Source organism: Talpa occidentalis, unplaced genomic scaffold (genome assembly GCF_014898055.3).
Source record: "Talpa occidentalis isolate TD23 unplaced genomic scaffold, MPIMG_talOcc4v2.1 talOcc4.9, whole genome shotgun sequence".
Lineage (NCBI taxonomy): Eukaryota > Metazoa > Chordata > Mammalia > Eulipotyphla > Talpidae > Talpa > Talpa occidentalis.
Genome location: NW_023605305.1, coordinates 65,982,979 through 65,997,711, shown reverse-complemented (window position 1 = coordinate 65,997,711; position 14,733 = coordinate 65,982,979). Strand labels below are relative to the sequence as shown.

At 50.3% G+C, this 14,733-nt stretch overlaps 1 protein-coding gene across 1 annotated transcript in view; it reads right to left on the bottom strand.

Annotated features, from left to right (window-relative positions):
* The window catches only part of ERGIC1 (endoplasmic reticulum-golgi intermediate compartment 1), a 110,489-nt gene that overhangs the window by 3,077 nt on the left and 92,679 nt on the right, over positions 1-14,733 (bottom strand). Inside the window, exons 8-9 of the mRNA XM_054691622.1 lie at positions 13,488-13,588; positions 11,030-11,152 (exon numbers count right to left, since the gene is read on the bottom strand). Coding sequence (XP_054547597.1) covers positions 11,030-11,152; positions 13,488-13,588 — 224 coding nt within the window. The remainder of the gene's footprint in view (positions 1-11,029; positions 11,153-13,487; positions 13,589-14,733) is intronic.

Here is a 14,733-nt window from a genome sequence, read left to right as displayed (position 1 = left end):
TGCCCCACTAGTTATACCCATCACGCCCACCTCGTGGTAACCAGCAGATCTGAACATACCCAAGGCTCCAAATGTCCCACTTGTTGGATGAGGAATTTAGTAACAATAGAAGTAACCAGCTTGTGACCAGCTCCTTTAGTTCTCACATTAACCTCCAAATGAGGAAGGTGGTAATTCGATCCACTTCACAGGTGAAGAAACTGAGGCCTATTTAGATAACTATGTTCACACAGTAACAGCTGTGTGACTTGAACTTGGTTCAAGTCTTAACTTCTACTCTAAATTTATCAGATATTTACAATCCCATTTGCATAAGAATGGGAGGGTCAGAAAGGTAGCACCTGTGACCCCAGGTCATGTAGCTAGGAAGCGGCAATCCTGGGACCTGATCCCGAGTCTGATGGAGCCAGGCTCAGTGCTGCCGTGACAGAGGTCTGGGGTGGGCTGAACAGGCAGTTCTGGCCTGAATGGATTAGACTTGAGAAACTCTCAAAGCCTGCACTGTTATCAGTGGGATGGGCAGTAGCCACATAATCAGACCAATAAATCAAGATGACAAGCAAGGCAAGGGCTAGAGAGGAGAGGGGTACTATGGCACTACCAGAAAGCTTCTATTAGGACAAGGTTTCTTATGGCACTACTGACACGTGGGACCAGGGCAGGGGAGCAGGCCTGTGCTTTAGAGGATGTCTAGCAGCATCGGGGACTCCACCTGTGAGATACCAGCGGGATCCTCTCCTCCCCGTTGTGACAACCCAAATATCTTCAAACATTGTCAAGTGGTGTCTGGACGTCAAAATCATCCCCAGATGGGGCCTCCCTGGTGGCGCAGGCAGTTGAGCACAGCGCTGTGAAGCTGTCTGCAGCCTCTGCAGCGCTGGGCGCCGGTTCAATCCCCGCTGGCCGTGGAGATACTCACATGGCGAGTAGACCTCACCTGTCTCGCCCTCTGCTCCCCTCAGCAGTGTATTTCAGTCTGCCTATTCTGTTCCCTGCTCTGTCTCTGGTGAATCCTCTCACCCTCCTGCACATCTGGCCTGTACCCCGTTCTTGCATAAATCATCCCCAGATGAGAACTGCTATGCAATGAACGTCACCAGTGTGGCTGCACGTCCCAGCTTTCTGCACATCATAATGTAACCACCACAACAAAACAGGTGCACCTCTCTCCCAGCCTCAGGGAACCCCTAGGTCAACCCTTGGGACCAAGTTCTATTCTTTTTTTTTTTTTTTTAAAGATTTATTTATTTATTTATACAAGCACTGGGTACAGTCAGAAGCACGGGAGGGTGAGGGAATTCACCAGAGCCAGAGCAGGGAACAGAACAGGCAGAAGGACCGAAGTACACTGCTGAGGGGAGCAGCAGACGGCAGGAGAGGTCTGCGCGCCATGTGGGACCCTCCTCCGGTGGCCGGGGAGCAGCCAGGGATCGAACCAGTGCTGCAGAGGCTGCGGGCAGCTTCGCAACCCAGCCCTCAACCACTGCGCCACCGGGGAGGCCCCAAGTTCTATTCTTGAACCTATTTTACGGCCAAGGAAATGAAGCACAGAGACACTGAACCACTGGTCCCATGCCAAAGTGAGTGGCAGAACTGGGGTTCATGTGTTTAGAATCTGCAGTTGCTGCTGTGTAGGCAGGCAAGGCCCACCTAACTAAATTACTAACTTTGCTTTGAAGTCATCACAACTCCGCTCGTGACATAGCAAGTGAATGCTATGTTTGACTCAAAACTTCCTGGCATACCTGAGTTGCTTTCTGGTGCCTTTGAAAGAATTAAAAGATGGAGATGGACACTAAAAGTCTGAGGTTTGCAAGGAACCTTTAAAAGTGTTTTTCTCCTTTAGTATCCACTTTATTCAATCCTTAAGAAGTAACACCACCCATCACCCTGTATGACCAAGGAGGGAGACAACTCTTCCCTTATGTACTCATGGGGCCCAGAGAGGGAAATAATTTGTTCAAGGTCACACAGCAGAGCCAAGTCTGTCTGCCTTCAGAGCTCTCTTTCCCCTATGCTACATTTAAGAGGCACTTCAATGACCACTGGACTCAGGAGAAATCAAGTTGGGCTGCCCCAGAGTACCCCTGAGGCTGCCCTGGAGGTACCACATGGCAGCCAGCTGACATGTGATCACTAGAGGACTCTGGGAAATGGCAGAGGTTTAATGGATCCTCTGGTGCCAATGGAGGAGGCCAGGAGACACAGCGGAGGCGAGAGGGAAGTGCGAATCGAACCAGTGTTTATTTTTAAAGTGATATTTCCATGAGATGAGCTAAGAGGAGGCCTGTGAGGCCCAAAACAGACAGAGCTAGTCTGTATGGATGGTTGTAAATGGAGCAGCTGACATTCCAGTAATAACAGCCCAAGAAACTGGAGCAGCCCCCCAGGGAGTGGAGAGGCTGGGGGGCGCTGGGGGGATTATTATAAAGTGTTTTCAGCGGGCAAGTCCTGCCAGCCTCCAAGCATGACGCAGGGGCACTTTTCAAGGAAGATGACGGCAGGGGTGCTGGTTTATTTCGGTAGAGTGGATCAGATGATGGGAGATTTTATACCGCAAAATGCTTTTAGAGCCTGGATCAGAGGATAGGAAAATGTGACTTAAGTGTAATGGAGCAAATAATAAAAAAATAAAAAATAACCACACACACACTCATCTATATTCACCTACACATAATTTGGAACCCGACTGCCTATGATTCACACGCAGCTGGCACCCAGTCTGAAGCCTCCTCTCACTGGGCTAGGAGGGAGCAGGAGGAGACAACACATGTATTGAGGTACATAAGAAAACACAGAGCTGTGGGGAAACTGAGGCCCCGGGGCACCACAGAGTTGCTGTCAGTCTAGGGCTAAAGAAGGGCCAGTGCTAAGCTCCCAGGTATATCTGATTTTAGCCAGTTTGGCAGCATGGCCCCCACTAACCTCCAGCTGTCGTAGATGCTGGTCAATAGTTAAGTAAGGAGGGGGGTCTTCCAAAGTTGGGGGAAATCTAGCAGGCTGCCTGGAGGTACTGAGGTCCCCACTTATATTCATCTTCAGGCAGCTCAGGCCTCCCAGACACACTCAGATCTGTAGGTGGATTGGCGTGAGGTGAAGCAAGGCTGTGAAGAGAGGGGTCCCAGGTGCTCTCAGGCTGTGGGGCTCCCTGCATTCAGACATAGGGGCTCACACAGAAACCCCTGTGCCACTGACCACCACATCTGGATGGCCCCAGGAGGTGGCAGTCATGGTCATCTGTCCCGAGGTCACAGTTCCTCTGAAACATGGGGAAATGGATTTGTGAGGCTGCACTTGATGGTGTACGTGGCTTTAGACTCATGCCTTCCATCAGTAGCAGCCAGATAACAGGCTTTGCCACGTTTGCGATTCCTGGGCTGATGTGGGGGAAAAAGTGACCAACCACTCAAGTGGATCTCAAGAACAGGAAGAAGAAACGGCATGGGTGAAGGGAGGAGGTGACTCGCCTCTCCCTGACTGATGGGGCCCAAGATGACAAATGAAAATAAAGTAAATCATGCCCTGACACTTGGGCCCCACACCCTGTTCTGCACACAGAACAGCAGAGAACAGGAGAGAACAGGGCCTCTGTGAGGTACGGAGGGGGAGGTGTGAACCTCCTCTCTGTGGACTTGAGCAGAGTGATGGAGGTGAGTAGGGCCCCCTCCAGTCTTTTTGGGCCTCAGTGTTTTCTTCTACAAAGTGGGAGAACCACCCCTACCTACCTTCCCATTGTCCTGCTACAGGAAATGCCACCGGAGCACCGAGCACTGGGTAGGTACTCAGTGAATGAGACCTAACCTTATCTTTCACTAGCCTGGAAGGTCCCAATACTGTTGTTAAAAGAAAGGTTAAGGGGCCTCCCTGGTGGCACAAGGGGTTAAGATGTAGCACTATGAAGCTATCTGCAGCCACTACAGCATGAGTTTGATCCCCGGCCAGGGAGCTACCCACATGGCGCGGCAGACCTCTCCTGTCTCACCCACTGCTCCCCTCAACAGTGTGTCTGCCTGTTCTGTTTCCCACTCTGTCTCTGGTAAACCCTCTTACCGTTCCCCCTGTCCACCTCCTGCCTGTATTCCAGTTCTTGTATTCATAAATAAATCTATCTTTAAAAAATAATAAATAAATAAATAAAACAGAGGTCAAGAAGTGTTTGAGATGAAGAACATCCCTTTGGGGCAAAGCACCTCAGGCCAGATGTTGTGTGCATTCTTTGGCTGGTCAGGGTGCTCCTCCTGTCTCCCCAATGCCTTATGCTATTTCTTAAGTTCTTGCTGTTCTAAACACTCAAGGGAGAGAAGAGAGCAGGAGTAACAGACACAGTAGGTCAGCATCAGCAAGTGTCTGATGGGAAAGTAAAGGAGGGGATGAATGTGAGAGAAAGAATGAATGAGGAGTCAGTGCAAGAATGAGTGAGTGAGTGAATGAATGACTTGCTCAGCAAAGGAGCAGAATTCCATGCCCAAGGCAGGGGGCAAAGGTGGCTCACTCACAGGGGTGTCAGCCAGAAGCTGGGGTGTGGAGGAGGAGGAGACTTGGGATGATTAGGGCCACTCCCATCTGTGTGCCCTTATTCACTCTAGCCCCCTGTGCCTCAGTTTCCTTATTTTTACAAGTGGGAAGGCTTATCCTCACCCGTCAGGACTGCCATGGAATTAAGACAGCATCCTTTAATGTCAGTTCCCTTGGCCCCTCTGCTGCTCTTCTACCTCCCCCAAGCTTGGAGGTCCCCTCAAGGGGGACAACCTCCAGGAGAGATGGAGAGGGGTGAGGGAGCAGGGAGACTGAGAGAGCAAGGCTGCGGAGCCAGGAAGGGCCACCACAGCTGGCAAGCACAAGCCCTCTGGCCAGCGGCCCCAGCCCCAGAAATAAATTGAGGACAACTCAATATCCAGGCCCCAGTGAGTCTGAAACACATTACTTTGCTTTCATCAGAAGTCATCAATAATGCCCTTTTGTTCTTACGCAGAGACTTCCTCCCTGTGGTCCTCCCAGCTTCCCAACCTTCTACTGCGGTGAGAATGAAGTCAGTTTGTCTACCTTGAAAAGAAAGGGTGTGTGTGTATTTCCCTTACATTTTAATTGCGGCTCTTAATTCCTTATAATATGGAAAGGATGAATTCCAGGAGAGCTGAATCCTTCTGTTGTTCCTCCAGTGAGAACATTTTCCAAATCCACAACCACTCGCCTGCCCCCACCCCCCAACCCACTGACTTTTTGGTGCTGTGTAATGAAAAAGTGAGACACACCCCACAGTGAGGGTGGGGGAGGCAGATGGGTCTACAGTAATCACTCCTGGGGTGGATCCCAGCTCTGCCGTCTGGCTGGAAAGGCCACTTGACCTCTCTGAGTCTCAGTTTCTCCCATCTGTAAAATGGGGTTCGCAAGGAAGCCCCAGATGACCTGTCTAGTTGCCTGTTGTACTGTAAGTGCCCAGAACTGTCCGTTCACTTTCTTCGTCAGTCACCAGGGCTTGAAAAGCTTGTGGAAAAGGCACAGTATGAGGACATAAATAATGAACCCAAATCCCATCAGATGCAGGTGGCGGCAGACAGACTGGAGCCACAGATGAGAACACCAGAGCCATGGAGAGGCAGGGGGGCTGTCTCAGAAGGGAGGCTGATGACCGGGTGCTGGAAAAACTGGGGCAGGGGTAGGGTTGGGGTGGAGGAAAGGGTGTGGTGGTCTCCACCCTGAGGTGTCACGCCCACCCGAACCCCCTGTAGTGCAGGGGTCTGGGGAGGGGGAGTGGTGTCCTCTCCTCTCACTTTTACAACAGCTGCAGAAAGTCCACCTCCCCCTCTGAAAAAACCTCGGCTTAGCACCTACTACGTGCAGGGTCTGACATGGCACTTTCTGTATCCTCACTTAATCTTTGCAAGCCCCAGGGAAAATGGGTGACCCCCCCATTTCATGCACCCTCTTTTTATAGGTGAGGAAACAGGTTTGGAGAGGGAATGACTCCTCCAAGGTCACATATACCAGGTAGGGGAGGGTGATGAGGTATGGGGACTGCAAGCTACCCTGCTTTACCCCCAACCTTGAGGGCTCCCCTCCATCTTTATGCTTCTTTATATTGTGTTCTCTCAATTTGGTTAAGTCCTGAAATAAGGGGTCCCTGTCAGCATTGTTTATGCTGTTAAATATATAAGAAGCGCTGTGGCTATAAAGAGTAGGTATGATTAGTGAAATGGAGCCCACTTCATTCTCAAATTCCTTGTAAGTCTCAGAATCTGCCTCAGAAAAGCAAGCACAAGAAGCCTCCGTTCCAGTGGTGACATCTGCGTTCAGACCCCATTGTGTCCCTGCTACACAACCTTCTGGAAGATCTAGCTGTGCTCGATTATCTCCAAGGATCTGAACTAAAGTTTGTTTTGGCTTTCCGGGCATGTTTCCTGCTAATTTGCACTCTGTTCTGTTTCTCAGCTAATGACACCTGCTCAGGACCCCCCTGTGCTGTCCCAGGTCAGGGACCAGAGATGACTAAGACTAGATCCTGGCTTCCTGAAGCTTGCACTAGGCAAAGAGGGCCACATGAGGAAAGTCTGAGCAGGAGAAGATGGGGGCTCTGAAAGGGCTGGGGTGCCGATCCCTCTACAAAGTCGGTCTTTCCCCAACTCATGCACCCTGGCAGGTAAGAAAGTCTCAGTTTTAGGTTGATCTCTTCTCAGTTCTTTTTATCCCCCCCGCCCCCAATCTGGCTGCCTCTGTCTATGGCAAATTCCTGGAGGTGATGACTGAAAGGTAGGCGGGAAGGCTTGCAAACAACAATCACTCAGTCTTAGATGGACTGTTTGTAGTTTTTTTGTAGTTTCTGTATGTGTGACTATGATTTGATCAAATACGCTCACAGTATCCACTTGTTTACTGCTATATTTTCATCTTGATTCCCAGCAGGGAAGCCATGGTATCAAAGGATCCTGGCGTCTACCAGAAGACTCCATGGTTTGGGAGGGGGCTGATGCTGAACATCCTTGAGAGTCCCTGTGTTTGAGGATGGAGGCTCCCAAGCTGGGGGTGGAGGGTGGGGGTGGGGGATGTAGCCAAGGTGGACTTGGAAATCGAGTCCCAGTCTTGCCATCTGCTGGCTGTATGATCTTGGATGAGTTCCTTCTCCAATGTAGGCCTCAGTTAATTCATATATAAAGGAGGAATGACATCATCGACCTTGGCAGGGGGGTAAAAGAACTAACTGTAGTTACCCCTCACATAATAAGCATGGCTATGAGCCCTTCTTCAAGCAGCTGGCCCTTGTATGTTGGTGAACCCCCTCTGTGCTGGATGCTAGGGACACAGAAGAACTCAGACCTGGGCCCATCAGAGCTTGGCAACTATAGAGCACACTCTAAAGTTTCGGGGATCAATTCACTAGCAAGGAGCACATGGAAGGAGTATATGTAATTCAACTATCCCGGCAGCTTCACGGGAGTCCAGCCCAGACTCTTTGGTGGTTAAAAACTGTCATGGCCATATTGGCCTTATTTGGCACTTGTGATTTCTGGCTGTTCCCCCAAATAGAAGAGAACACACATGGAAAGAAAGGTGACGCCCCCGAAGCCATCCAATCTGTCACCACTTCCCACTTGAAGACAATCTCAAAAAAAAGTGCTTCAGCAAGTGGCAGGGGACAAGTGTACATGTGTGGGAGGGGGCATTTTGAAGGGGATTACTTGCATGTTAAATACCATCTGTTTATTCCCTCTGTGGGGGAATTTTCTGGACCAGCATAAAAAAGAGGTCTGAGCAAGGTGCCCCATTCAGCCTGGGGAAACCTTCCAGGAAGAGGACCCTTCCTCCGTTCAGGTTCCCCATGAACAGGTCCTTTACAGATCATGAGATCATGGTAGGGTAACCGCGAGGAAGCCAGGCACCTTGCCCTTACAAATGAAATGCATCAACAAGCCCCACCTGCCTCTCCCCTCCACATCCACACCCTTGGCTGCACCTACCCTTCATTCCAGCCCACCCACAGCTGCCCCTGCAGCCTTGCAGCCGCCACATGGCCACGTCCTGGCCTAAGCCTCCTCTTTGGCAGTCCCTCTGAGGAGCTATTTGCAGAGGCCCCCATGTGGGTGTGGGGGCTTTAAGCACAAGTGTTTGATTTTAAAGAGAGAGAAAGAGACATCACAGCAGGTGTCCCCACTCCATCCGGGCCCCACCCGGCCCTTGGAGGCTCCCCAGCCCTTTGTGCGGGTGTGTGTGTGTGTGTGTGTGTGTGTATGTGTGTGTGTGTGTGTGTGTGTGTGTTTGCGAGAGTGCACGTCATCCCCACATCTGCTGTCCTGTGACAAGAGCCTTTGATTCGCCACAATGACGCCATCTGCCAGGGACAGCCGGCTGGCTCACGGGCGGGCGGGGGGGGGGGGGGGGGGCGCCTGACCCCCACGGTTGCCACGGTAACCAAGATGGGAGCCTATGGCCTTCAGAAGAAACTGCAGGCTAATGACGTCAGGAGGTTCCTTCCAGTGAGCCTAGACTTGAATGGAGATGGGCCAGACATACATGGAGGAGAGGCTGAAGGCAGAGGGGAGGGGAAGGAGGTAATGAGTCCTGGAGGTGGTTAGCCAACTGGGTGATAAAAGGCAGTCTCTTCCCTGTGACTTATTGGGATTCCTGGCTGTCAGAAATCCATTCCCATTGATGGAGGCCATATGGTCTTCACAAGATGCCACATTGGGCACCCCTGCACATACTGTTCCATTTGCTCAGACCTGCCCTTCACCATACCTAGAAAACATCTCCTCATCCTCAAGGAACCGTCTTAAGGCTTCCTTCTTAGAACTCCATCTGTGGCCACCTCTCTGCTGCTGCGCCTGGTGCTCAGCTCCTGGTGCTCTTGTTGGACTGGACTATGGGGTTCTGGATGCTCACCTCCCCAGGGGGAGTTGCTTGAGGGCAGGGGCATGTCTGATTCAGTCAAACCTGCTGCCGGCACAGCACCCAGGCACAGTCACTTCTAGTAAACGTTAAGTGCGTAAGTGGAGTCAATTCACTTCTCAACCACTTGCCAAGGGGTTTCAACACTCAGAGCCTTAGAGGTGTGGCACACAGGGGCCAAGGGGAAGGGGCACAGGAATGAGAAGGAATATAGGGGTCTCTCTGCCACTGTCCATGCCACAGACCCCAGGGCATCCAGGGAGCAGACCTCACTAGTACAGAGGCACTTCCTGTGTCTTAGTTTCTGTCTTATTCTGGTAGGCAGTGGGAGTTCTGGGAAAGAATCTGCTCCCAGGCCCACTTGGGGGGCTACCCTGTTGGGTCTTGGGTAAAATCACTTGCTCAGAAATTCCGATTTTTGGGTCAAGGGACTTCTTTATCTCCCTCCAAAGTGGCCAAGTCACTTTACCTATGCACCAGAAAGCACATGATGGTACCCGACTTCCCATCTTCCCAGTCTTTATGGTGGCAGGTCTTTAACATCTGCCAGTCTGACAGGACTCCCATGTTCTGTGAGCACAGGGCTGTTTTCATTCTTGTTCCTTCAATTTTTACTGAAGCTGGGACTCTTTCCACCACCAGCACAGGCTCCTTTGTGAAAGGCCAGTCTTCACCTTTTTTTGGTCATTGAGCTTTTTCTTACTGATTTGTAGGAATTCTTTATATATAAATTCCCAAGAGTTCTCTTTCCTTGTATGTGTGACCAATGTCTTTTCCCAATCTCTGTCAGGTGTTTAACTTTATGTTAGGTGCCCTTTGTTGAACAGAAGCTTCAATTTTTTATGGAATCAAAGAGCAGAAAAGGTTGTTTTGAGGCTCACAGAAATGCCAGACTTTTGACACTCTTTGTATCCACCTGTTTTTCTAGAACAGCAAAGAGCTTTCCTTTCATGATCTGCTCTGAGTCCCACAGGCCCTCGGAGGTAGGGAGAGGAAGGATTATTCTTCCTATTTCACAGAATAGAGACAAAGGCCTTGTTGCAGACATCTGATCTTTTGACCTCCTACCACCCACCCCTCCCTCTTTGAGCAACTGGTCCCTGATTTTCTCTCCAGGTCCTCCATCTCCTCATCATCCTCATCCTTGTGGTCTGGGTGGAGGTGACCAACAGGAGCATTCCCCTCCCTGAGTCCAGCCAGTAACAGTGCTCTCCTATCAGGGACCTGGGTGGGATTATTGTGAAAGAGGCACTTTCTACTGGTAAATCCTATTTGAAAATGGAGCCAGAACAGAGGAAAGCGAGATGAAGACCTATTCCTGACAATATTCACACCTGGATCCAGCCACACTTGAGGCCTACTAAACCCTCAGGCCTGTTTGATGTGAGGCTCTGGCTCTTCTCTAAGAGCAGGAAATGAACAGAGCCAGGGCTAGGGCCTCACTCTCGTATCAATATTAAAAGGACGAAGAAGCACAGAAGCCTAATGACCTTCAAGTCTCAATTTCCAAATCTGTGAGGTAGGGATAATCATCCCATCTTGGCTGACTTTACTTACCAAACATCTCCCTGCGTCTTGGCTGAAGCAGGGCACTATGAGCCTACTGTTCTAAATGGAAGACCAGGCAATAATATACTGGATAGAAATAATCAGCATCAAAGAAAACTGACATTGGCTTGAAGCTGCCCCATGAAAAATCGGATTTGATGGAGACAATGGCAAAAAAGAAAGAAAGAAGAGAGCAGGCAGGCAGGCAGGAAGGAAAGAAAGAAATCTGACAACATCGGCAGCTATAGTTGGACAATAGACATGGGGAAAAACTGAGTTAAATCTTCATTGTCCAACTTACAGAGAAAAGGACAAACCCTCCTATGAATAATTTCTATATAAAATAAACATTTAGAGAAGATCATGAGCATCTATTTGGACCATATGAAGAACTAATTAAGGAATTAAATTGTATTTAGTGACAGTCCCTCTGAAAAATTTTTCTTGATAAAATGCCACGTATATTGACATGGTTCTGAAGACAGGTTTAAACCTTGTAGGATTAGCCTAGCCCTGCGGGCTGATGCATCCTAATTCTCACAGACCTGGTCAGGTTGCCGAAGGAGGGAGCCTACCCACGGCCAGCGCCACGCCCACTCACCGTGGTGATGAACCTGTACAGAGGCTGCCGTCTCTCCGTGTACTTGACTGTAATTGGGCTGAGGTCATAGCGGAACCAGATAGCGGGGATGATGCGTCCTGTGTGGCTGTAGGCCACGTACTCCTGGTCAGAGGAGGAGAGAAGGGGACGGGAATAAGAGAATCAGAAGCACAGAGGGGCTTCCCTTCCCCCATCCTTTCCCTAGCCAGACTCCACAGTGCCCCCCTCATACCCTTTCCCTTGGACAACACTGCAGGAGGCATTTTTGACCCTTTTGGCTGCTTGGAAATGTATCATATGACCTGGAAGCAGCACCAGAATCAAAATATAAATCTGAGAGCAGAGATGTAGCAGGAACAAGAGTGACTCGGGCTCAGTCTGAGGCCTATTGCTTCCTTCCATTCCTGGCCCTGCAAAAGCTCTGCTCTATTAAAAGACAATTTACTAAGTTCTTCTCCTCTGGGTCGGTCAGTGCTGGTGGCTGTGGACCCCCAGGGAAGTAAACCCCACCCCTTCCCCAGCGGGGGTCACAGTCAGGAGGAAGCACACATTGTGACTGTGGACCAGGGAGTACCAAGGGGGTCATGACAGATCGGTGGGGTCCTGAGGGGTGTGTGAGCATGTGTGTTAGCACACGTGTGTTTATGAGCATGTGTGTGAAAGACCAGCATTAAGGTCACGTGTGGTGCATCCTTCTTAAGAGAAGGAACATGCTGACCTGGTGAGCCAGAGCCATACCTTCTGAACGGGCACCCACTGGGCTCACAGGATGCTGAGGGACTGAATCCCTAGAGTGTTCTCTGTGGCCTGGGCACGTCAAGCTGGTGCAAACCTCTCATAATGTATGACTGGACGCAACGCTCCAGTTGTACCCCCAGACCACCATGCCTGAGAGTGCCTGGGCCTGAAGGCTGAAGCAGCCATGCTTGCGCTGAGGCCAGCTGGGACCAAAGGCACAGAGAGAGCTGAGTAAGCTCTCCTGGCCACTGGGCCCTGGCCAGAGCCTCAGGCAAAACAAGATCAGCTTTCTCCAGGGAGAGCTAATGGGCAAGGGGCTTGGGTTACATCCCAGAGCTGAGGGACAGAGAAAAATAATGAGAAATTGCAGTGATGGGCCCTATGGTCCCAAAACCTTCTTTGTGGGCCGAGCAGTTTTTAAAGCATTGGTTCATTTGATAGCAATCTTATGAGGTGGACAGTGTTCCCACTCCACAAGTGAGCAAACTGAAGCAAAGAGAGGTCCATTGGCCAGTCCCAGGTCTCATAGCCAGTGAGAGACAGAGCCGTGATGCACCTGTGTGGGCTCCATGGCCCATGTACTTTCTGCTCAGATGTTCTGGTCTGGTAAGTGCTGAGCACTTGAGGGTCACAGTGAGATGCCCTCCAAGAAACAGAACACAAAGAAACAGGGCTGCCTTTGGAGAGTTACCCCAGAATATCAGCACAGGTGATGAGAGCACAGGGACCAGAGTCACTCAAAGGGAGCAGTGCCCAGTCTGTCAGACTCAGTAGACCCTTGTTCAGACAGAGCGAAGTGTCTTCAAGAGCCCAGTTTCAGAGTCCACGGATTTCCCAGTTCAAATCCTTATTCAGTCATATTATAGTTCTCCGACCACCTCTCAGTGCTTTAGTGACCAAAACTGTAAAATGGGACAAAAATAGTCCCAGTGTCATGCTGTCATGATTGAAAATGATGATGGAAGCAGAAAACTTAGCATAAGGTCCAACCCTTAGTAAGTAAATAATAAATAAAAGCTACCACTTTTAATTACGCTCGACAATATATTACTTAAAAGGGGCTAGGGCCAGTCTGGCATGAAAGGAAAAGAGTGACTGAAAGGTAAAGTGACATGAAAGGTAAAGACCCATCCATGGGGTCTCTTTTGGGGGTGCCTCAACCACCAGGCATCCAGCTCTCATGTGCCCTTGGCAGGTTCACCTCAGGGAAGCTTGGGGCTGTCTCTGAAACCACAAACTGTTGCCCATCTGTTCTGCTGGCTCTGTACCCACTTGGGTCTGCCTGCTTCTCCATGACGTAGCATGTTGGAGTTCTGGCATTCCCTTTCATCAACCACCACCCAGAATGATTCACTAGTCTCATGATTTTGAATAAAGTGCTTGTGCCCCCCAAGCTGGAGTGTCTGTCAGGTGCTGACCTGGTCCTGAGTCTGAAGGACTGGGGGGCAGATGCTGCCAGGCCATGGAGACGCTTGCAAGCCCTGGGAACTCTGGGGGAGGCCACCTGCGTGGTCTTTCTCAAACATATCACACCCTGTTCCTTGTTAGATTCCCTGTCCTGGGCACCAGCATCCCATCGTGATCCAGGGCCAGAGCCTAGACATCCCCTAGGGCGACCTAAGGGAACCTGGGGAAATCTGGCCTGCACACTTGTCGCCTCTGCTCTCCGCCAGCAGAGGGCATGCTTGCATGCAGCTGGGCCCGACCTCTGCCCAAGTACCTTGTTGGCCACTGTGTACTGGTAAGAGTACTGCTGCTTGCCACTCATGTCCTCGTAAACCGTGGGCACAATCTTCAAGATGTAGTCATGGGAGGCGAGGGCTGTGGGAAGGACACAGCAGGATGAAACTGAGGGCCGAGCACTGCCAGATGGCAACTCTCTCTATTATCATTTCAACAATGAACCTACTTGGCATTGCTGGGATGCTTGGTCCTGACGTTTTCCCCACCAAGTCACCCCTCTTCCCTTTTCCCCTTACACATCAGCAGTTGAGAGACCCCACCTGTCAGGACCTTTAACTCCTGCACGGCATATAATATTAACATCCTAGAAACAACCCAGATGTCCATCAACAGGACAAGCATTGAAGACTGGGTGCTGCAGAGGCCACTGTCCAAAAGAACTCGATGAAAGGCAGAGAACCAAATTCTACAACAGGGTGTATCTCATGTTTCTATGTATTGGGGACAGGGGAGATGCCATATATATGTGTGAATAGACTGAAGAATTTTCTGGAAAGATACCCAAGAAATCATTAGCATTTTTAGCCTCTGGGAGGAAGGCAGGATTGGATAAAGATCGTACTTCATTGTGGTCCTGCTTGAACACTATTGCTTTATAAGCTAATTGTGCTTAAGTTTTAAAAACAAGGAGCCTACCAAACCAGAAAGACGGCATCAATGAAAACAGATTCATTTCTTTCCCAATTTTCTTTTTTTTTCTTTTTTAAGATTTCTTTTATTTATACAAGAGCTGGGGTACAGGCCAGAGGTGTGGGAGGGTGAGAGGATTCACCAGAGACAGAGTGGGGAGGAGAACAGGCAGACGGACTGAAAGCACTGCTGAGGGGAGCAGCGGGCGAGGCAGGAGAGGTCTGCCTTGCCATTTGGGTATCTCCCTGGCCGGCCAGGAATCGAACCCATGCTGCAGAGGCTGTGGACAGATTCACAGCACTGCATTCAACCCACTGCGCCACCGGGGAGGACTCTTTCTCAATTTTCAATGACAGAGAGATCAGTTCTTTCACCTGAGCCTGACCTACTCCACTGTCATTCTCTCCCCAGCTCCAGTAGTTGGGGAAGGCTGCTGAGCTCAGGGATGGCATCTTACTGACTCCTTACTCACATCTGTGTCTCCAGCGCCTCTTACAAGGCTGGTATGGAGAAAACAGTGGCAAATGCTTACTGAATGAATGAACAGACAGCAGGATGACTGATCAGAGGCATGAATGGAAGAGCAGATGAAT